Consider the following 24559-nt stretch of genomic DNA (forward strand, 5'->3'; position numbering starts at 1 on the left):
AAGAAAGACGGCACACTTCGCTTCTGCGTTGTTTACCTCCGCTTGAATAGCATGACTAAGAATTATGTCTACTCGCTTCCCCGCATCGACGACACTCTCGACCGGCTCTGCAATGCAAGGTACTTCTCATCGATGGCTCTGAAGAGCGGATATTGGAAAATTGAGGTCGACTAAAGAGATCGCGAGAAGACCGCATTCATCACACCAGACGGTCGTTTTGAGTTCAAGGTGATGCCATTTGGCCTCTGCTCCGCACCAGCCACATTTCAACGAGTAATGGACACAGTCCTGGCAGGCTTGAAGTGGCAAATTTGTTTGATATATTTGGACGACGTTGTTGTCTTCTCGTCAAACTTTGAAGACCACCTAAAACGACTGCAAACAGTGCTGGAAGCCATCAAGGCATCGGGACTAACGTTAAATACAGATTAGTGTCACTTCGCCTACGAAGAACTGCGGTTCCTAGGTCACATCGCTAGCAAGGATAGTATTCGCCCAGACCCGGAGAAAACAGATGCGATTGCACAATTCCTACCGCCTGCCGACAAGAAAGCTGTGCGCAGATTCCTTGGGCTGTGCACTTATTATCGACGATTTGTCAGAAACGTTTCGCGCATCGCCGAACCGTTGATGCAGCTTCCAAAGGCTGACGTACCTTTTAAATGGGAAGCGCCGCAAGGAGAAGCCTTCGACGAACTTAATTAAGCGCCGCCTGCAGTGCCCTCCTGTACTTCGCCAATATATGATGAAAACGCCGAGACCGAAATTCACACCGACGCGAGCAGTGTGGGCCTAGGAGCCGGTCTCATCCAGAAGAGTGCACGACAGGAGACAGTAATTGCCTACGCTAGCAGGTCCCTCACAAAAGCCGAAGTCAATTACTCGACGACCGAGATCCTTGTGATCATCTGGGACAATTCGAAGTTTAGTCCATACCTATACGGTCGACCATTCACGGTGGTAAGCGAACATCACTCGTTCTGCTGGCTGGCTAATTTGAAAGATCCCTCCGGCTGCCTTGCCAGATGGAGCCTACGACTTCAAGAATTTGACTTGACTGTAGTCTATAAGTGGGCCCGGAAGCATTCCGACGCAGACTGCTCACCCCGCGCTCCCGTCGACGCTCCCCCGAAGGACGATGACGACGATGCCTTTTTGGGACCGGTAAGCGCCAGCCGTTTCGCAGAACAACAGCGATCAGACCTTGAGCTGCTAGCCGATTACTTGGAAGGAAATACCGCTTCCCCTCCTGGTGTGTTCAGGCGAAATTCATCACCGTTAGCGTTAAGCAATGGCCTCCTCGTGAATAAGATCTTCGCACCCAACAAGACCGCCCAGCTTCTCGTAGTGCCTAAAACCCTCCGGCAGGAAATTCTGCAGGCGTTGCACGATGAGCCCACAGCAGGCCATCTCGGATTTGCGCGCACGTTGCATCGAATCTAGGAAAAGTACTACTGGCCGCGACTGCCTGCCTAAGATGCCCACTACGTGAAGACGTGTCGTGAGTGCCAACGACGCAACACGCCGATCAGACCAGTAGGACTACTGATCCCAATTCCGCCCCCAATCATGCCCTTTCACCAAATTGGGATGGATCTCCTCGGCCCTTTTCCATCTTCGTCTATGGGTAACAAGTGGATCATCGTGGCCACTGACTACCTTATCTCTTACGCCGAAGCAAGAGCACTATCAAGTGATACCGCGGCAGAAGTCGCCAAATTTTTATGTCGAACAAATTCTCTTGCGACACGGCGCCCCAGAAGTGCTCATCACGGACAGGGGAACGGCGTTTACGGCAGAGTTGACGCAAAGAATCCTGGAATACAGTCACACAAGCCACCGACGAACAACTGCGTACCATCCCCAGACCAATGACCTTAAGGAACGCCTGAACGATCGCGGACATGATCGCCATGTACAGGGTGGTCCACTCTAAGTGCGAACACGGCTCCGCGTGGCCGCGCTCCGCGGAGCGCCAGCGGATCCGGCACGTTCGCGCATCGAAGCAAAGCCGCGCAGGCGCACAGGGGCCCGGGGGAGGAGCTTCGTGTCGTCTGCTTTCCAGCAATGCAAGCGATGTGCGCGCCAGCGCGGTAGCAGACAACAAGAAGCTCCTCCCCCGGGCCCTTGTGCACCTGCGCGGCTTTGCTTCGTTGCGCGAACGTGCCGGATCCGCTGGCGCTCCGCGGAGCGCGGCCACACGGAGCCGTGTTCGCACTTAGAGTGGACCACCCTGTACGTCGACGCTGAACACAAGACCTGGGACGCCATCTTGCCGTACGTGATCTTCGCGTATAATATGGCAGTCCAGGAGACGACCAGAGTGACCCCGTTCAAGCTTGTGTACGGCAGGGAGCCCACGACGACGCTTGATGCAATGCTACCACACGTAACCAACGAGAACAACCTTTGACGTTGCCGCCTACCTGCAGCGTGCAGAGGAAACCCAACGACTCGCACGGCTGCGTATTAAAGACCAACAGCGCACCGACAGCCGACGATACAACTTACGACGACGCCACGCAGAGTACAATACAGGAGACCAAGTGTGGGTTTGGACACCAATTCGCCGTCGCGGACTAATTGAAAAGTTGTTGCGTCGATACGTTGGGCCGTACAAAATCATTCGCCGCGTCGCACCACTGGACTATGAAGTCGTTCCCAAAGGAACGTCAGCATCACAACGGCGACGCGCACGCCCAGAAATTGCACATGTACGACTGAAGCCATATTACGCGCGTTAAAGAATCTGCGGTGTTTAAACTTTGCAGTGTTTATGTTTAAGTTGCCTTGTTTTGGAACATCGAGGCGATGTTTTTTTTAAGTGGGGGAGTAATGCCGCGAAACTTTCAAAACTGTATTTGTTGTTTTTTTAACATCCGCCGGCATACGGCCTTATCACTCTGATTCTGGATCGCGTATCAGTTCCGTATTCTTTGTTTGTTAATGCTCGATGTCGCGAGTCACACCTTTATCAGTTTCGTTGTAGCGCAAGATGCACCGACATCTGTCCCAAAGATTCCGGCCACTCGTGTTCTTTGTACATTGTTCCAGCCTGTGCTGGTAGCTGTTTGCGACGTTATCTAGATTGTTCTGAGCAGCCTATAAATTGAGCGTTGAAGAGTGTGACGGGCATTTTTTGTTCGACGATCGACGAGCACGTTTGTTACTATAGCCGCCGCCGAGTTGCTTAGTTCTTTTGCGGGCGCAAGTCGGCCCAATAAAGAGTTAGTCCCATTAACCCTGTGCTTTGTTTTGGTGCCAACGTGCTTGTCACCACAACGTGACAATATATATTTCAGAATATTGCACAGCTGCGTCAACCTTGACTACAGGTGATATCAAGTCTAAATCTATTAAATAAACAAAGATTGCACAGTGCCACAATCAGCAATCCGAAGAAATTGTGCCCAGTAAGGCCAAGTAGAGTTGGCACGGATTAATAAAATTACTGAATGCAGCTTGGCTAGATGTAGTGCCTGGCACTTCTAGAAAATAACTGAAATTAGGTACTGTCAAGATGGCATTAGTCGAACAACATCACATCAACTATGAAAATATGCAAGACTTTTCAAGACTAGCTATAAAAATTTTTAAAGTGCTGGACTAGATTAAGGCACTATCACTGCTGGGAAATGGCACACAAAAACTTGATACAAGACTAAATTAGCATGCAGTTATTGCTTAAGCAGTACATAACTAGGAATGAATCTGGTCGTAGCAGTATGAGGATTGATTATACGCAAAAATAAAATTTGATTTCACTAAAGGTGCAATTTGAAAAGTAGTGAAAACGAGAAGAAATAGTTGAATATATTGTTGCGGGAATGTACTTAATGTAACGACACTGCGATGGGCTGAACTCGACGCTAAGACTTCAGTAGCCGTGCAGTATCCACTCTGTCAGCGTCGTCCTCTTTCTCAACGCTTCGTCGTACCCGCGTTCCTCGGTAGTCGTCTTTGTCAGTGAGCGCATCACTTTGGTCCCGCGTTTCCCGGTAACACTACCCCCCTCGGCAAAAGGCAACGTCCCGGTGCGTATTAGGCATGCGGTGTGGAGGGGGGAGTAATATGGCTTGAGGCGGGTGACATGTACGATTTCGGAAGTGGGTGTAGCAGTCGATGACGTTGGATGGAGCGGTGCAATCTCATAGGTCACTTCGGTCACTGGGCGTAGTACACGGTAAGGACCTGTGTAGTGGGGCAGAAGATTTTGACACAACCCCACACGACGGCATGGAAGCCTGAGCAACACCAGAGATCCGGGAGGTTAGTGCACATCACGGCGGTGAGCGTCGTGGCGGCGTTTTTGAGCTTCTTGAGAGATGGTGAGATTGTGACGAGCAATCTGGCGAGCAGCGTCGGCTCGGGCGATGGTATCGCGGGCATAGGTTGTGACGGGGCCAGCGGCGGGAAGCAAAGTGTCGAGGGGCAGTAAGGGGTCTCTTCCAAACAGAAGATAGAATGGAGAGTACCCAGCAGTGTCATGACGCGAATAGTTATATGCAAAGGTGACAAATGGCAGACTAATATCCCAGTCGCGATGACTGTCCGATACGTACATTGCGAGCATGTCGGTGAGTGTGCGGTTAATACGCTCCGTAAGGCCGTTCGTCTGAGGGTGATAAGCAGTGGTGAACTTGTGCCAAACGGAGCAAGAACGAAGTATTTCCTCAACAACTCGGGAAAGGAAACAGCGGCCGCGGTCGGTTAGTATTTGACGGGGAGCACTATAGTGAAGTATGTCGTCGTGCAAAAGGAAGTCAGCAACGTCTGTGGCGCAGCTGGTTGGAATGGCGCGAGTGATCACGTACCGCGTGGCATAATCGGTAGCCACAGCGATCCATTCGTTTCCTGATTAGGACTCGGGTAAGGGCCCTAGGAGGTCAAGGCCAACGCGAGAAAATGGCTCAGTTGGGATAGCAATCGGCTACAGGTGTCTAGGTGGTAGCACAGGGGGTTTCTTCCGGCGTTGATAGAGGTTGCAAGCAGCTACATAACGTTGGACAGAGCGGTAGAGTCCGGGTCAGAAGAAACGCCGGCGCACGAGGTCGTATGTGCGTGAGAGGCCAAGATCACCAGCCATAGGGGCGTCGTGCATTTGTTCGAGAACGGCAGAGCGTAGGTGTTGGGGAACGACCAGCAAGTGCTCAGAGGCATCAGGTCGCATGTTGCGGCGGTATAGCGTATTCCCATGAAATAACAGGGCGAGGGAAGAGTCACGGCTGTGTGTGCGAAGGCGGTCGATAAGAGAACTGAGGGTTGGGTCCAAGCGCTGTTCGTCGGCTATGTGGGAAAAGTCCGATACAGAGAAAACACAGGGGTCCGACTCATGGTCAGTAGAGGAAGGGGGATCGACGGGATAACGGGACAGACAGTGTGCATCCCGGTGGAGCCGACTGGATTTGTATACAACGGAGAAGGTATACTCCTGCAAGCGCAGTGCCTAGCGGCCGAGGCGGCCAGCAGGATCCCTGAGGGAAGAGAGCCAACATAAAGCGTGGTGATCGGTAATTACAGTGAAGGGTCGGCCAAACAAGTAGGGTCTGAATTTTCCAACGGCCCAAACTAGAGCCAGGCACTCCCGTTCCGTAATAGAATAGTTCTGTTCCACTGATGACAGGAGACGACTGGCGTAGGCAATCACGCATTGTTGTCCGCGTTGTCGCTGTGCAAGAATGGCACCAATCCCGTGGCCACTGGCGTCGGTGCGAGGTTCCGTCGGGGCAAACGGGTTGAAATGGCCAACACAGGAGGATTGGTGAGAGCAGCGATGAAGGTGGTGAATGCGTTAGCCTGCTCTGGTCCCCATGAGAAAGGGACGCCTTTCTTCAGCAGATTGGTGAGAGGACGAGCAACAGCGGCAAAGTTTTGGACATCACGGGGTGAACGGGGAGATGGAAAAGCACTGACAGCGCGAACTTTGTCGGGATCGGGTTGCACGCCGGTGGCATTCACCAAATGGCCAAGCACTTTAAGTTCGCGGCGACCAAAACTGCACTTCGTTGAGTTCAGTTGAAGTCCGGCACGGCGGAAAAGTGCCAAGATCGAAGAAAGGCGACGAAGATGGCTTTCGAACGAAGGCGAGAAGACAATCACGTCATCCAAGCAACATAGACAAGTCGTCCATTTGAAGCCGTGGAGTAAGGAGTCCATCATTCGTTCAAACGTAGCAAGGGCGTTGCAAAGTCCAAATGGCATAACCTTAAATTGGTAAAGTCCATCAGTTGTGACAAAAGCTGTCTTCTCGCGGTCTTCTTCGTCAACAGAGATCTGCCAGTAGCCGCTACGAAGGTCGATAGAGGAAAAGTAGCGGGCTCCATGTAAACAGTCCAAGGCATCGTCTATTCGCGGCAGCGGGTAAACATCTTTCCTTGTAATCTTGTTCAGATGTCGATAGTCGACGCCAAAGCGTTCTTTCTAACGAGCGCGACAGGAGATGCCCAGGGGCTGTACCAAGGTTCGATGATATCGTTGCCCAACATCTTGTCGACCTCCTGCTGGATGAATTGGCGCTCAGAAAGAGACACACGATAAGGCCTTCGATGTGCAGGTTTTGCATCGCCGGTGTCAATGCGGTGAGTCACAACTGATGCTTGGCCCAGAGAACCGGCAGCAAAGTAAAAAAATGTCGGAGAAGGATAAGAAAAGGTTGTGCAGGTCCTGAGCGTGTTCGGGGCTGAGGTCGGAGGCAATCATTGCGGAAATAGGGTCGGTAATTGTGGGGATGAGTACGGGTGTTGGAAGGACGCTTGAATGTAGGCCAGGAGTGAGTGCACAAATGGCGCAGTCTGTGAGAGGGGACAAGGTAGCAAGGGATATTCCTTCGAGGAGAACTTGGGGTGACAGACTGAAGTTCAGGATAAGAAGGTAGGTGCTGTTCTTTGTAAAGCTTATGATGAGGTGAGGAAGAACGACGTTGCGGTCAAGAAAGACCTCGGTGAGAGGGCAAGCAACATAGTCACCGTCAGGCACAGGCGGGAAAGGTGACAGAGGTAGGTAAACAGCAGAGCCAGGGGGCAGGCGAGTGAACTCAGGTGGAGCGAAGGCGGGGTGTAGATGGAGGATGTTCTTAGCAGACAGGTAGGTCCAAACGAAGAAGGCCGCTGGAGCAGTCGATAAGGGCAGAGTGGGCGGTGAAAAGGTCAAGGCCGAGGATCACATTGTGAGGGCACTGAGGAAACTGTAACAAATATTGAGAAATCCGTTCAGTTCCTGTCCAATACCTATGACGACCTAAGAAACACACAAAATAGGCAAGACCAAGAAATAATCGACTTGCGTCGACGGGTAGAGGCTATGGAAAGTTCACCAGTACTGAAAACTGTCTCCGGACTAAAACAACAGATAAATGATCTAGAGCAGTACAGGAGGAGACAAAACATTGAAACTCACGGTCTTAAATGACAAGAGGATGAGGACCTCCTGCTAGAAGTGAATAAATTAGCTCAGCATCTTGAGATCGCAGAACTGACTGAAGATGACATTGAAGGGTTACACAGACTGCCCGCAAAAGACGGCAAGCCAAATGTGGTAATTGTCAGATTTGCGCCGCGAACTGTTAGGGCCAAATGGTTCGAGAAAAGAAAGGAACTACAGACTGAGAAACTTGGTGTCATATTCTTTGACAACCTGACGGCAACCAACAAACAGCTGCGCTGGCTTGCAAAACGTAAAGCGAAAGAAAATGGGTATCAGTATGTTTGGACTTCAGAAGGGCGAGTCTTTGTGCGCAAATGCACTGGTGCAACTGCTATCAGGATCTCAAACGAAGAAGACCTCGAAAAGATTGTCTAGCGCTCAGTTCAAGCTCACTGTGACATCCGAATTTAAATTATGGCCACTTACACGACTGAAACTTTTAAAAGATTACTGAACAGTGAAAACTGTTTGCGCAATAAGCACGTTTCTCTCTTTCATATGAACGCAAGAAGTCTCCGAAACAAACATGTAGAAATCGAAGCATATCTATCGGTTTTCGACTGCGCGTTTGACTTTTTGGTTTGTTCAGAAACCTGGTTTTGCGATAGCTCCGAAGTAGTCAGTTTTTGTGATTATAGGCACGTTTCTGTTTACCGCGCGGAAAGGCGCTGTGAGGCGTATGTACGGAAGCATCATCAGTTTGAATGCTTGCCAGGTTTCACATGCATGACCAATGATTTTGAAACAGTTGCGATTATGTGTCTCAATGTACTAGTTCTTGCACTCTACCGGCCTCCCCATGGCATTCTTCAAAACTTTCTTAGCTTTGTTGAGAGAATGTTGGTTTTAGCAAACGCCAAAAAATGGAACGTTGTTGTCATTGGTGATTTCAATGTGGACCTTTTTTCAGCTGAGCAACCAAAATACCAACTTCTAGAAGTCATGCTTGCAAATGGTTGTGAAAATTTAATCACCGAAGCCACTAGGGTAACAATGCATTCAAGCACGCTGATTGATCTTTGTTTCACAAACATTCCTAAGGAGACAACTTTATCCGGTGTCTTGTGTTCGGATATAAGTGATCATTTATCTATATTTGCAGCACTTCCCATAGAAAGCAACTCTCAAAGTATAAAACACACTAAAAGACACATTAACAACCATAGTGTTAGTTTATTCACGTCTTAGGTGGCTAGTTCAAAATGGACAAACATGTACGCTGCAAGCGATCCCTCTGTCATATGATGCATTCATTTCTACACTACAGCATTGCTATAATGTTGCCTTTCCGTTATCAACGATACTTCAGCACAAAAAAGCCCGGAAACCAGGGATAACTAAGGATCTTTATAAGCGCATCAAACGGAAGGAAAAAATGTTCAGCCTTTTTCTAAAAACGTGTGAAGTCGAACTATTGCATGCTTCAGGAATAGGTTAAATTCAGATTTAAAAAAAGCCAAATTCGCATTTTTTCAACGCAAGTTTGAGAACTCAACCCAAAGTAGTAGCAGAACATGGAAAGTGTTTCGTGAGTTGACCAACGCCCCGACGCCTGACTTACCATTAGAACTGGAAATTAATGGAAGAACATACTCCCGTGAATCGTTAGCCAGTCTGTTTAACAATTATTTCATAAATGTCGGAGCTCCAATGATCGTGCCAGGTAACCAACCAGAGTGCAACCCTTTAAGTTATATTAATAATGTCGTAAAGGACAGTCTATTTCTTGTTCCTACATCTGAGAATGAAGTTATTTCTATTTTGAATTCCCTTGACAACAAATCGGCTGCTGGTGAAGATGATATTAAAGCCCTACCGATTAAGGCAGTTGCAGATGACATAGCAAAGCCCCTATCTCATATTTTCAATCGAATGCTAGCCCTTGGTATCTTCCCATCAAATACAATCAGTTATACAATCAGTTAAACAATTACAGGCCAATCTCAGTGTTGTCCCTGTTCTCCAAAGTTGCAGAGCGAATCCTATATAAACGATTTAGCACTTTTTTATCGTCAAGGAAAGTGATAGTTGAACAGCAGTACGGATTTCTGAAGGGGAAATCGACCGAAACGGCCCTGCTGCATATTAAAGATAAAATCATCAGTAACATCGAAGCCAAGTTATTTACAGTTGGAATCTACCTAGACTTTCGTAAGGCGTTTGATTCTATACAACACCATATCTTGTTCAGTAAGCTTGAGGCATATGGTTTTAGAGGCACAACACAAAGTCTTATACGCAGTTATTTACACTGGAGGTCTCAGTTTATTTCCATACATGGCATTACGTCAGGAAAAGAAATAATTAAATACGGCGTTCCTCAGGGCTTTATACTCGGCCCGTTGTTTTCATACTGTATATAAATGATATCATTAACATTTCAACTGCGGATGAGGTGCTGCTGTACGCTGACGACACAAGTGTCGTTTTTTCTGGGCAGAGCCTTGAGGAACTTGAGACCACGTCGAACGCATGGCTGAATGACCTTGGTTTATGGGTACATACAAACAAGCTTCAAATAAATACTAGCAAAACAAAATATATGATATTTTCTGCAAAAAACAAGCCCATTCTCAACAATGTGACCCTGTACTATAATGATGCTTTGCCTGAGCGTGTAGATTGTCATACATTCTTAGGTGTTACTTTCCAGTCAAACCTAACATGGTCCCACCATGTGGGAAATGTAAGAATGAAAGTAGCGAGATGTATTGGAATGTTCAGCCGCCTTCGAAATCTTATCCCTGTCAGGCTTAAAAAGCAGCTCTATTTCTCACTAATACACTCTCTCTTTAATTACTGTTGTTCAGTATGGGGTACCGGAATTAAGAGTGATAATGACAGACTATTTGCACTGCAGCGGAGGGCCATTAGAGCATTATATAGGAAAGTTCAGACACCGAAACGTTCATGGCAACACATAATATTCTACCTTTCCACGATATTTATAAGGAGAAATTATCTGTGTACGTATTATCTGAAGTGTCGAGCAATTATAATCGATTTTCTAGTCATTATCTAATAAATAGGGATACTGGTCACAATCTGCGGAGAACTTTCATTGTTGTAGATAAACCTCGGACTAATTATGCTAAACAGACAATTGATCATCAAATCATGAAACTATGTAATAATTACCCAGACATACTTGATATTGCAAGAACAAGTAGAAGTCTGTCAACTTTTAAACGGAGAATAAAACCTCTTTTCACTTCAATAGAAAACCAAATACATGACTAAAGTAGATGCGAAATCGCAATGTATTGTGCTATTCCTTTGCATTGTTCCAGAGTTTCATAACTGTTGTTGCATTTCCTTATGTTTCGTTATTGGCACGTGTCTGAATGCGTATATTGTACTGCGGTGATAGTTTTTAACTCGGTGTTTTGTTCCTTGTCTTTTTTTTTATTCATGTGTAGTTATATACGGTGAAGATTGTTGTATGTAGTTGCATGTGCATTGCCTGTACTTTGTACCCGCTGCTGTTGCGCCCAGTGGGGCCAGGACCTCGTCAGGAGACTAATTACCTCCTTTTGTCCTGCCCCACGGGCAGTACCATGTAATTCCCACACAGTCACTGAATAAATATATATAAAAAAATAAAAAACAGGGATGTGATGACCGGCAAGGGTGACTCGGGCAGTGCACAGCCCAGTGACGGCAGCAGTATTGCCATCGGCAACACGAACGGTGGGCGAAGCGGCGGGGGTCTGTACTTTCTTGAGGCGGCGGCAAAACGATGAGCTCATGATCGAGACTTGGGCACCAATGTCAATGAGGGAAGAGACGGGAACACCATCCACGAACAGAGAGAGGAGGTTACAGGGCGAATAAATGGGCAGTAGAGGATTTCCAGGTCGGGGTACCAATGCAGCGTCACCTCCGGGAGCTGCATTGGCTAGTTTCCCGTGAAGCGGCCGGCAGAGGACGGCGAGGAACTGCGGCTAGGAAGAGGTGAACGGGAACGGCGGGCTGGCGGGGAAGGAGAGCGACTGGACACAGGAGGAGGCGGAGTGGTATCGGTGCGGGGCGGCTCATAACGAGGCATGAAACGGCGGTGACCGTAATCGGAGTAGCGGTCAACGCAAGAAAAACGTCGAGGTGGTGATGTCCAGCGGCTGCGGCAGTGGCGGAGATGTGGCCGCAGCCGCTGTGGGCGAGAGATGTGGGCGAGAGATGTGGGCGAGAGATGTGGCCAATACGCGAGCACATGAAACAGATTGGCCTGTCGTCAGGGGTGCGCCACTCATCAGGATTGCGGTATCGGTAGCATGGCGTGTAGGTGTTGCGGGGAGTAGCGGTGGCGACCGTGGGAGGGACGGGGCTCGACACTGTGGTGTTCCACCGTGTGGCTATAGGGGACGCCCAAGTTGGCAACCTCTTGACGAACGACGGCTTGAATGAGGGATATCGTCGCTAGGTTGCTGTCCGAGAAGGGCGGGTTGGATGCAGCAGGCGCGAGCGCTTCCAGTTCACGGCGCACGATGCGGGTCACATTTTCAGTGTTGGAAGGTTGCCTTAGGGTCGGCAGATCCTCGCACGTGGAGCTAGGGGCAGTGTTGGGGAGCCGATCGAAACGATGTGCAATGCGTCTGTGTTTGGCCTGCTCGAAATGTCGACAAACCTGCAGAACGGAATCAACCGTAGAACAGTCCCGACAGAGTAGAAGATTGAAGGCATCGTCGGCTATGCCTTTGAGGATGTGCCCCACCTTATCAGGTTCTGTCATGTCTTTATCAACGTTTCGACAGAGGGCCAGAACGTCTTGTATATACGTAATATAAGGCTCGGTAGATGTCTGGGCACGTGTGGCGAGGTCCCTCTTGGCGGCGAGTTGACGGCCAATCGGTTTTCCGAACAGGTCCCGGAGTTTTTGTTTGCAAACATCCCAGGAGGGTATATCTGCTTCGTGTGTTTCAAACCACACGCGTGCCGTGCCAGTACGGTAGAAGATGACTTTGGCCAGCATCAGCGTGGCGTCCCACCTGTTTGCTGGCTAACACGCTCATAATGCGAAAGCCAGTTCTCGACATCGACCTCATCTGTACCGCAGATTGGGCCAGGGTCACGGATGTGGGCTACGGCGACAGTTGGAGTTGCGGAGGTAGATGAAGCCGCGTCGGTTGTCATCGTGACGGTTCCGAGGTGACGGCCACTGCGGAGATCCAGCGTCAGATTGTGTCGAACCCGCACCTGCACCAAGATGTTACGGGGAAGTACTTAATGTAACGGCACTGCGATGGGCTGAACTCGACGCTAATACTTCAGTAGCCGTGCAGTATCCACTCTGTCAGCGTCGTCCTCTTTCTCAACGCTTCGCCGTGCCCGTGTTCCTCGGTCGTCGTCTTTGTCAATGAGCACATCACTTTGGTCCCGCGTTTCCCGGTAACAATATGAAAGGCCAGGTATGTTTCAGTGGCAGGAATGTACGCAACAAGATTGCTTTTACAATGAGTACAAATAAAGGTAGTCCTCAGATCGATAATGTAACCAGGGTATTCACTAAAACGTGGTCCTTGGCTGTAAAATTGCACAGCAGGTCTGCTGAGAAATATCAGGGACGCTTGAACCATACCGAGTTGCCGTGCAAGAAAACAAAGTGCTCGACAGTGTCCGAGGAAAGTGATTCCTGTCGACTAGTTACTGTGTTGGAGCAAGGTGAGAAGAGTCTCTCGCTTGTCATCTCACTAGCTTGAAGGATAAAGTACTTGCTGGCCATGTTGCAAGAGCTTCATACTTGGTAATGTTTTATTTCTGTGCCACCACTGAAATGGACTGCTATCGCGAAGCAGCACTGGGCACTGAAAATTGTGTGACGTTGCTTGGATCAAATAAGATGGTTTCATTTGGTGTTTTGATGATACCGATGTATTAAACGCTCCCTGCAGTGATGAGTGTTCTCATCACTGGTTTCTCTGCTGTGTGCAGAGGGTTCTTGTGAGCTAAACTGTAACAACTTTTAGTCTTGCTGTTCCTGAAGTACTGAATAAAAGAGGGACATCCTTGAAGTGAGGATCAAGCAGAGTGGTAACAGCATGGGTTATCTGTGTGCTTATAGCTTGATAGCTTGTTTTCACAAGCCTCAGGAAGTTCCTTGAAAACTCTAGCTCCTCAGCTCCATTAGCGTCTTTTGGAAAGCATAACTTGAATACAATGAACAAGGGGAATAACAAGAGGCAATGTTGAGTCGGTCTCGGAACAAGCAGCGGTAGTGGCTTCTTCAATCGGTTGCAGCACTAACACAAATGCTGCAACTTGACGCTCTTCAAGAGTGCTCAGATTGTCAACAAAATCTATTTCTACCGAGTCTACTGCCACAGCTGACTTCAGCTTTTGCAAGTGCGGTAGCATGGCGTATTCACTATTCTATCTTGTCGGTACATCTTGTATGACTTCCAGTGCATGGCTCCTTCCATACACATTCTCGTTTGCATTTCTGGTTGTGTTGCTCTCGTGCTGCTGCTTCGTTTATCGAGTACAACGATAGCCCAACGTCTCCACACACGTTGCAAATCAGTGTTTTTCTTTCTTCTCGCCTTGAGCTGAAAATTGCACATTGCGCGCAAAACAAGCAGCGTGCACACAGGGTGTTGTCCCAATCGCTGACGCTACGTCCCGAGCATTGCCAGTCACTTCATAGCATGGAAGCTCCTCAGGTATGTCCCACTCTTTCACAAAGTCCAATAGTAGACGACGCCGGTTCTGTGCAGTATGGTTTGCACGCAGGTGGCGGCACGCAAGAAGAACATTCTGAGGCATGGAGTCGTCGCTCAACAAGTCTCACGTCGCTGACGCGTAACTGACCCCAGCTCGTGACGCCCAGCCGTCACTTGTGATGACAATAGAGCCTTCATTCGCGTTGATGACACTGTGCAGCTTCTCACGGACGGAACACCTGACAGCATTGCATATTTAAGGCACGATGGCTCTATAGAATATCGTACAAGAGGGGAGCTTGCATTAGGGCACCGTGTACCATATCAGGGTTTGGAACCATGGATCTTAGACAATAAAGTAGCAATGCAAGCCAGTTACGATGGAGGAAGCAGTTTTCTCCAAGTGCTTCGGCGCGGGAGCTCTGAGGGCTCAGTAGTGGCTTGAAAAACGAAGTAGCACTTACATGTCTTTTCTTTGACGCAGAACGCTGCTGAGCAGCAGATGTTCCGCTCTAATATTCTTTGCGGGCTTCTGATGCCGTCTGATGTGGTTGGCCAAAGGCGTCGTTGTGTAAGGTGGCGTTTTAAGAACCAATTCGCACAAGACGCACTTGGACGAGCCCGTCTCCACGTTAATAAACAGCCCATACACCACTGCGTTTCTGTGGGCATGTCGGAATGCCTGTTTCACCTTCATTCCTGATCATGAGCCAGCAAAGGGGTGCCGAAGCAGGGGCGTTGCGCGGCGCGCAGAAGGGAGCAAGTGCAGACCCCTAAAAATTCGTTTCACTTGTGACTTACGACTGCGAGCACGAGAAGCAGACCAGCAGCCTGGTAGTAGCGGCACTGTGGTAGGGCGCTATAACTGGTGGAGTGATAGCTATGATGGGAAAAGGCGATACGCTGATCTCCTCTAGCGGACTCAAATATCGATCTCTACCAACACCACTTAGACACGCTGGTTGTTTTTATCGACACCAATTACGTTTTTATCAGTGCATGTAGTGGACTATTTTCCATGATGCAATATATCAGAGATTACGAATACCGGAGCGACGTTTCCACTCCACTTTCATCCGCGTAACTTAAGGCGCTTCCCCCACTGTTGGCTCTTCGAAAACGTTATGCGACCTCATCGTTTTCTGTTCCTTCTACTGAACCGCATTGCTTTCTTTCTTTCTCACTTAACCCGCGTGTTTCCCTCTGGCTGTCACCAGGTGACCGCATATAGAGAGTGAAGAGATTTATGAGTATGAACTGACAACATCCATGCAACTCTCATGTTATGTGTCGCACGCATAATAAACTTCACCTCAACAATTTATTACGAAAATTAATCAAATGTTCAGTGAATAAACATAACATGTCATGCCACTTCACTTCTCGGCAGACCAGCGATGCGTGAGCCGTGACATGACTGTGAGAAGTTACCTCCGCGGTTGTAGATACGTCCGATATGACCTGCAATATAAATGCTTCCGTACGAATGGACCGCGTCGCAGCCATGCAGAAACCTGTAGGCTCCCCAACGCGGTCATCTCTGGTACTCACGCAGGTTGATTATGACAGAAAGCTGTACGTGCTCGGAGCTGACGCTGCCTTTGAGAGAGTAGTCGGAGGTACACAGACGTTATTTCGTGTCAGTTATTCAAAAAGTATAGGAAAATTATTTGACAATTTGCGATAATATTCGAACAGGTTATAATAAATTTCCGTTTACATTTATTATTTATTTAACGAATCGAATATGACGATATTCGATCCGTATTTCGAAAAGTTCTAATTTTCGCATAGCACTACTGCAATCGCCTACCAGCGTGCCTTCAAAGTTGTGCCGCGCGAGATTCCGTCGATACACACCATCCCCGCTGCCGGTGACGACGAGCTCGTATTTTCTGCCATCTTAGCAAAACTTGCAAACAATGAGTTGTCTATATTTGCTTGCTATTGTACATCCGATTGCTGAATTGCGGATAATAAAAGAGTAAAAATAAACGTCGTAGTAGCCAGAATGCAGCCCGGTAGCTTAATTGAAATTTTTCATCGTCAGAAAGTGTAGGAAGTAGCCAGTCTAGGGCATAATAAACACAAACGAGAATCCTGGCGAGGTGAGACCTTCGTCAAACAGGTACCAGTAATATCAATTTCGTGACTCCTTTCTCATCTCTATTTCACCATGGTAACATCGCTCGGTGATGGCGAGCACATTGCAAAAGTCAAGGGCACTATTTGAGACACAGGGACGCAGAAGTATTACAAGCGCAAATAAGATGTTTGGAGCTCGAAGAGAACAAATAGAATATCTCACCTCGTGTTTATTGCGGCCGATGTTCTTAAGCATGTTTTCCAGTGTGCCGAAGGGAAGGTCGCAATTGCGCAGGTCTCCCCAACGACCAGCGCCATCGCTGCGGTTCTGCACTTCTCCGGACCATGGCCGGCAACAAAGGGGTTCGTCGCACGACGCCAGGCTGTCCTGCGCGTACTCGGGGTCGTAGTGCGTGTCCGACAGATGTAGTACGCGGAATGATTCCAGGTCTTCTCTTATGTGCACCTGAAAGAACGCATAGGGCGTTTCACGCGGCGTTTTGCATGCGATGTTGGTACATCTCGGCTCTTTTCCCTACATATATCTACTAGCAGGCGCGGATCGTTGTGTGTCTTTGTGCGGTTCTTCAGTTTTCGACAAATCTAGCTTCTTTGGACATCGCATTTAACTCCGAAATAACTGTGAAATCTTGGAATATGATGTAATGAACGCATCGATGGGAATAGTGCAATCCTCTAACGCGTAGTAAAGACATTACCTTTACGGTTCTTGCAGTATCCGTACCAAGCACTTAAAGAAAGTCGAGAGAAAAAGTTTCCAGGCTGTATGTTTTAAATCGAAAGCGTTATTAATATTATAGAATTAAGCTTAGAAAGAAAACAGCAGTTATGGGCCATGACACAGAGCGTGTGCATTACACCGCTTAACAGTAAATAGAATCAGCTCTTGAAAAATTTGTTATTTATTTAGAAGCTAGAGGCATCAAAACTCTTGAGCTGGTAATCTTTTCTGATGCTTAGTTTTATTTTAGGCAACTGTCGGGAAAGAATAGCGTGTGGAAGTTACTACAAAATTCAGTTTTATCCGATTATAATTTTTTAAATAATAAAAAAATGGACCGTACAAAAGTGGCGTTCTTGTCCCATCGTGGATCAACATACGTAGAAAAGAGGAAAACGGGGAGTTAGATGGAAAGCTTAGCGGAATGGGCGTGCTCATAGAGAGAGCGGAGTTCGCGCCAGTTGCTATGGCAACGGAGCTGGCTATCAAGTAGCGTCGTTCTTAGCATGAACCTGCGATGACAGCGGCGACGGAGTAGCAGGCACTCGCTGTGGTTCTTAAGTATTGTAGCCGGTGTTCGATCGGATTTGTAGAATAACTCTAATGCAGTGTACCTTTTTTGTGTGTGCGGTTGGGTGCGGATGTCGCGCACGCTGCATGTGTCTCGGAACGTTGTCAAGGTCAAACCTCAGGCGTGCTTAATATGTATGAGAGCACAGCGCTGTCGCAAAAGAGGCTGCTGCTTCGAAGAAAGCCGTGAAGCACTAAAGTCACTGGAACTTTACGAAGTATTAACAACGCACGATTCGCCATAATATTGCAGAAAGAAGACGATATCGTAAGCTGCTCACAATGCTTAAGATTTGACGCGTCACCTGGAATGTGTATTAGGTTTGCTAGGCTAGTTCTTCGTACGCATAAAAAAAGGTTTATAAATATGTTTCGTTTCCTGTGCTACCGCCTTAATCACTTGCATCCGCCACTATGTCTGGGAACGTCGGCAAAACCTACCGGGAACGCTATCTAACCGACAACCTTTTGTTCAATGTGTGGTTTTGTGCGGCTTAGCTTGGGTTTATATATTGTGTTTTTTTAATAAATTTCAGTTGCGAGTCAGCGTTCGTCCTGTTTGCTTCTTGCTCTTCGTCCTAGTATTTAGCGCTGGTTATTCATCACGCCACCGTACTAACTTGCCCAAATGTCTCTTCTATTACAGTATAATTCTTGTACACAGGGCTCTTTATCGTTTGTTAACCTTTTCAACCAAGTGACGCTTGCCTCACTAATTGCCGTTGGTTTCTGCAATGCGCAGGTCGCCTCTTGGTATAAGAAGTTAGGCCGCTGCCCTCCTGAGGTGCAAGCAATTTTTGGGCCTCTACATCCATCGCAGGGTCACAGCCGTAGGATGTGCAGCTTACTGTGTTCCGAGATATGGCGGCAGGTGCGTTACTACAAGGACAATCTGCGCGTCGTCTGTAGTGTCGAAGAATAAGGTCGCGGGAAACACTCCTACCAGGAGTGAAGCAGGATTGCGGACAATAGCGCGCAATTCCTCTGGGCAAGTGTTCGTCTACAACTTCCGCCGAATAAAAGGAACAGGACATCGCCTGGCGAAGTTGTGGTTTTGGGGATGCCTGCGTGTCAGAACGACACCTTGCAGGGCTTCGCAATGGCCCAAAGTTTGCAACGAAGCCTCGCCTGTCACCAATTAGCAAGGTGGAAATGGTCAGGCGCAATTGGCCACGCTGGTGAAACACAGTTCGCACACATGCTTCATTTTGGAATGCGTGAATGTTGCTTCGAGGACAGAACGGGGCCAACGTGAGTCTAAGTATTAGCCCCGTAGTTGATTTCATGGTCACTAGGAATCTTAAGGTCGCTCTCTCAGATAAAGACGGCCGTTTTGTCATTCTGTCAGGGTTTTGTACATCCAAAAAGCGCTAGAGGCTATTGAGAACAATTTTAGGGTGGTGTCAAAGGATACTAACAAGGCGTTGCGCTTGTTAGGGGAACTGAATTTAGGCAGATTGGCCACAGCTGTAAAAGATGCCAAATCAGGGTTTCTGGACATGTTCTTTTCTGTGTAGCTGATAGCCCTGGGGAACAATTCAGAGCGATAATTTCTGAGAAGTGCCCCGGAGAATGGATTGCCTCAAACTATTTGCAGAAATATTAGTCTACTTTGCGTTTGGAAAATTCATATCTTGTAACGAACTGTGAGGTGGTGGTAGGGTACTTGAAAATGGACCCAGGGGATTGCTCGGCAGTTAGCATCGATGCCGAGGATCTATTTTATTCGATCGCTCATGAAGCTCCCATGACCAATCTGCGAATGTGCATTTCGGTACAGAATGATGATATTGCATTTGGAAACAACTGTGGTATATAAGCCGGGTCGTTTTTGGAATTGACATCTCATTTTTTGAAAATATGTTTGTTGAATTTGACAGTTCCTTGTATGCCCAGAAATCAGGCATCTGTATTGGTTCAAATGTCGCTCCGGTTCTAAGTGACATTTTCTTAAGCAGAGTCGATGAACTGATTACCAAAAACTTGCAAGGGCTGGGGATAAGAATCTCGCGGCATGTTGACGATTTTCTGGTCTTGTACAAAGGTTGCAATGGTAGCTCAACACCAATGAATATTCTTAAAGTTTTTGAAGCGCAAGAGCTGGGTCTGATATTTACATTTCAGAAAATGTTACAAGAGAATGAAGTGCATTTCCTAGACCTCAAGAAGTTTTGTGCCCATCATGTTCGTCGGCGGTATTCGCCAAGGAGTGCGAAGCCGCTACTAGATTATCGGTCACAACATTCTAAGCTTGTAAAAGATGGCATTGCTCTGTCTAGCCTGGGGGCAGTCCTGTCAAAGTCATGCTTTCATGATATGCGAGTTATCTTTAATGAACAACTAACTAGGCTAGCGAACGCAGGATTTCCGGTTCGCGTCTTATTAAGAACTTGTGATGAACTGATCAAAAAAAGTAAAAAAAAAGAAAGTAAAACAGTCGTGCGCAGTTAACGGGAGCAGGAGAAGGCTGGATAGAGAGATGCAAACAGATATGTGGTCCTGCCATATGTGCATGGTCTGTCACATAATTTGAAAAATTTTGCCAGGAGGTATGATGTTAGTGTGGTTTTATCAGCACCAAATAAAATGTCAAATATATGTAGCGTATACCTAAGAACAAAGCAGCGAAACATGTCCGGGAAAGAAACACGTGTCGGGTGAAGCCTGAGGTTTTCTTTGTTCCATGTAAAGTAGGAGTGATATACAGCATTCCTTTTTCTTGTGATAAAGTGTATGTGGTTCAAACGAGCAGGTGTATTAATGTTCGGTTATGAAAGCACAAGAGATCTTTAGAGATCGGTAGAGGCTCTAATCTGGTTGCGCATTGTAAGGGGTGTGATGGCTGCCATCCTTTTCTAACACAGACAGATATTGTGGATTCCCATCCGGCACAGATAAACCGGGAAATCATTAAAGCCAGGCATATCATGTGATTAGGTGAAAAATGTGTTAGTGAACCGTCAATTGCTTTTTAGATAATGAGGTTGGGTTTCTTGAACGTGGTATGTGTGCTGGGACTTGTTTTTTTTTTTTGTTCAATGTAAGGTTTAGTGCTCCTTGGCTTGGGTTTATATATTGTGTTTTTTCAATACACTTCAGTTGCGAGTCAGCGCCCTTCCTGCTTTCTTCTTGCTCTTCGTCCTAGTCTTTAACGATGGTTATTCATCATATCTTAGGGGTTGACTCACAAGCTCACAATGGTCAATGTTTTACTCGGCTTAAAATAATAAGTGTACATAGTTTACATTTATACACACTAGTCAAACGATATAAACAGCAGCTCTACAACAACCAGCAGGAACTTAAATCAATAGCACAATTAAGTAAGTCAACAAGCCTTTTGACTCGCGTTTTTCTCAACCATAAAAAATTTCTCTTTCACGCACCAGCTTCGGCCAAAATATTCTCTGTCATGCGATCTTTACCAACATTACTAAACAATTTTCACAGCCAACAAGTTGACATTAACTGCACTAACACCTCTAAGAGCAATTATAAGCAAGTTAATTTATAAATACTGTCGGAACTGTACAGTTTGGTATCGCCTTACCTGATTGAATATATTACTTCTTTTCACTTGCATTGTACATACTGTACCTAGAACTGTACAATTGAAAATATTATACTTGAGCTACATTTTTTGGTTTGATTTGTGCAATTTGCAATTTTGCTTTGTTCTGTAAATGTATATCAGCTTATCGTTAAAATACAACTCTGTCTTTACCGTATGAAACTTAAATGCGAACAAGTGATCTTCTTTCACTTTTGTTCGAGCCCTCTCCATTGTGTTCACGAAAATAAATTGTATTTAATTTGAATTCCAACGCCATTACACACGACTAAAATTTAGTGATTCAAGAAAATCAGTAGTCCACATTTTTGATATTTATCTGAGAATTGCTATCCTCCATAATACTGGTCGATGGAGGTCTTGATTGATATTTTGCAACAACTCTATACGAAAAAAAGCTTTTTCACCAGTGACAGGTGATTGAAAAAAATGCGCTTGTCTACAATTTCTGGGTGTGAAGCCCTATTAGGTTGTGCCATTGCGTCCTGTGAAAGTTACCTTTTAACGTGATAGCAACAAACGTCTTGTTATTTAAAAAAAACCTCGGCGTCGGCGTTGAGAGTGAGAACCCACGATCATGGCTCTGCTAAGTGGCAAATAGCAAGGATGCAAGTGCAACATGCAGATGTCAACACGCGTTCTGTACGCGAGAACTTTATCGAGAGTGTGCTGCTCCTTAGAGAAACGTATCGGGTGCTTTCTAATCCACCTGACTGGATCAGTGTGCTCGATGAACTGGCTGTCCTCAAAAAATTTTAAACCTTTCGTGACAGCCGAAGTCTGGTTGTTGCGAGTTTTACAATTATTGTGGATCCTTTTTGAATCGATGTGAACTCAAAACAGGCAATAAAGAAAAAAAAAGCAAATAGCAGGTGTCACGTGACCACTTGACATGACCTATAAGGCAGGAGCTGCCAACTTGCGCTTTTTATTTTAAGATGCGAGGTTGAGGGCAACTGAACCTGGAAGCAACGTTGCATTCCAAGTAAGACATCCTATTCCTAAGTCGCCCAGAAAGATACGTAAGAGTTGTTTGAACTTTCTGTATGTCGGGCGGTCTTTCGCGTAATCTGGTTTATAGCTTACACCATGTCTGGGACCGGCTTTTTTCCTTGACTTATTCCATTTGGTAGCTTCTGTTTTCTTTAACTGTCGTTTAATTTTCTTTATTTCTCCGTTGTGCCTTCCTACACACTTCCTAGTTAGTTTTCTCGTTATTTTCCGCCACTGCGAGCCAATGAACATTCGGTGAAAGTATTTAAATGCTTTATCCGTCCACATATTGTCGCCTATTTTCCTGAGGCATCCTTCGTGCAATATTTCGCTCTGCGCCCCTCGTGCCTCGAAAGTTGCCCAGCCCATGACTCCCTGTACTGCTCCGTTTTTAATTTCGCCGTGGGCTCCAAGTGCTAACCTTCTCACAGATCTTTTATGTTTAACCCGGACTGGACTTCTGCCCTTAAGCACAATACTGCGTTTTCGAAGGTAAGGCCTGGTAGCAGTATTGCTTTCTAAATACTTTTAAACACTTCATATCTGTTGTATCCCCATACTGATTTGTGCTTCATTATCGCGGCACCCCTTTGATATTTCGCACAGGTGGCCTGCTCAAATGTTTCCATGTGTACCTGTCCTTCAATTATCCCCACCCCGAGCCACTTGTTCGTCACAATATTCTGCCAGGCTTGGTATCTCACTCCCTTGCATTGTGAGCCTTTCATCATTGAAATGGTTGAATACCATCAGACTCGACTTAATTGCGCAGAAGGTAAAGCCGATTGCATCTCCATCGTGTCCACATGCATTTACCAATATTTCTAAATTTTCCTGATTATTGGCTAATAGAATAATGTCGTCCGGCAACATTAATTCTTCAAGCTTTTGTTCGACATCTGTTGCACCTATAGCTTATACGAAAGATTAAAACCAAGGTTGCTTTTTCACAGACACGTTTCCATATTCTTCATATAAATAATAAACAACTGCGGTAATAGCAGACATGGTTGCCTTAGTCCCTTGCATATCTCGACAACAGACGTATTCTTTACCCCTCCCACGCAAACTCAACTTTATTACCTCTGTATGTTTCATTTAGTAGTTAAACTACTTTTTTACCATGCCTTCAGACTCGAGTATGTTCTACAGAGGTTCCCTATTTACACTGACGTATGCACCACTTATGCCCAGAAAGGCTAAATACAGCGGTGTACTTACCACCCTGGCTTTTTCTACGCATTGGGTTATTGCGAAAAATGCCATCATCTAGGCACCTACCACTCCTGAATCTGTTCTGCAGCTCACCGAGTACATTATTACTTTCTATCTACGCCTGCATTTTTAGTTTCACTGCCTGAACTGTGAGCCTGTACGTAACTCAGGTTGTTATGATCGGTATAAATGATGTAACATTCTTGCTATCTCCGTTTCCTTTATTGCATAAATTCAACCTACCCCGTCGCCAGCTTTCCGGAATTTCTTTATTTATTGTGACTGTTTCCGATGCGTTTAACAACGTGTCCATTGCTTCTTGGACCAAGCCCATTAATTTGCTTCATTAAAATTTCGTCAGTCCCTACGGTTGTACAGAAAGGAATATTCGTCTCTGCCTTCTTCCAGTTAAGATTTGCCAATTGTAAGCTCCTTTCCTACATGCTGTCTGGTACTATTTCTTCATTCCGAATGTTTACCGCATCATAGAGCTTAATTTATTCAGTAATAACTAATGTAATACAATTCTGTGACGTCACACCCCTCCGGACAGTTTCCCTCGGCGTCTTGAATCTGTTCATACTGCCTATGATTTCTCCAACCTAGGCAGCTTATATGGCTCCAGAATTTATTTGCCGCCTCTGCAGTTTAGTCGTGCACTTCGGTCATCCAGCTATCAGTGTGCAGTTTTGATTTACTTCGCACAAGTACCTACACTTCCACTTTCTTTTTCCTATATGATTCCCATTTTTTATTTCCTCTTAAGACAGTTGCGCTTTTTTAGTTCCTTTGTGTTCTCTAGAAGCTTCCCGTCTTCGTTTGATTGCCTGTTTAATTTCACTACTCCACTAGCTTCGATTAGTCCTGCCATTCCACCATTTTGGTTCTTTTACTTGCGGCCATTTTGTACCGATGAGTTGTGCTAACTTAATATAACCCCACTCCTCCATGGGGTGTTTATTGTTTCCCCAGTGCCTCATGCTATTAGCTCTAGCTGTTTGTCGGCTAAATGTGCCTTTGATCTTTGTGCTTCCTGATTTTTCCTTTCAGCCAGGTGTCCCATCAGCAGGTTAATATGTTTATGGTCACTTCCCTGGCTGTACGCGCCTTACTCATCTATTTCGATCCTCGCGAGCTTATAGTAGATTTCTAGTGACATTCGTAGGGACATAAATGGTCTTTTTCCTATTCTGGAATTCCCACGTGACCTGGTATTCATATTTTCGTTCTCTATTCTCAATAAATAGGTTGAAGGGCTCACACATTTATAGCATTAATTTCGCGTAGCCATAGGTGTATCCATCA

The 24559-nt window shown here is 46.5% G+C and overlaps 1 protein-coding gene across 1 annotated transcript in view; it reads right to left on the reverse strand.

Annotated features, from left to right (window-relative positions):
* The window catches only part of LOC146209693 (sphingomyelin phosphodiesterase-like), a 90259-nt gene that overhangs the window by 59578 nt on the left and 6122 nt on the right, over positions 1-24559 (reverse strand). Inside the window, exon 4 of the mRNA XM_084580946.1 lies at positions 16387-16629. Coding sequence (XP_084437072.1) covers positions 16387-16629 — 243 coding nt within the window. The remainder of the gene's footprint in view (positions 1-16386; positions 16630-24559) is intronic.

This window comes from Amblyomma maculatum, chromosome 1 (assembly GCF_055883805.1).
Source record: "Amblyomma maculatum isolate TAMU_Amacu chromosome 1, ASM5588380v1, whole genome shotgun sequence".
In the NCBI taxonomy this organism is placed as follows: Eukaryota; Metazoa; Arthropoda; class Arachnida; order Ixodida; family Ixodidae; genus Amblyomma; species Amblyomma maculatum.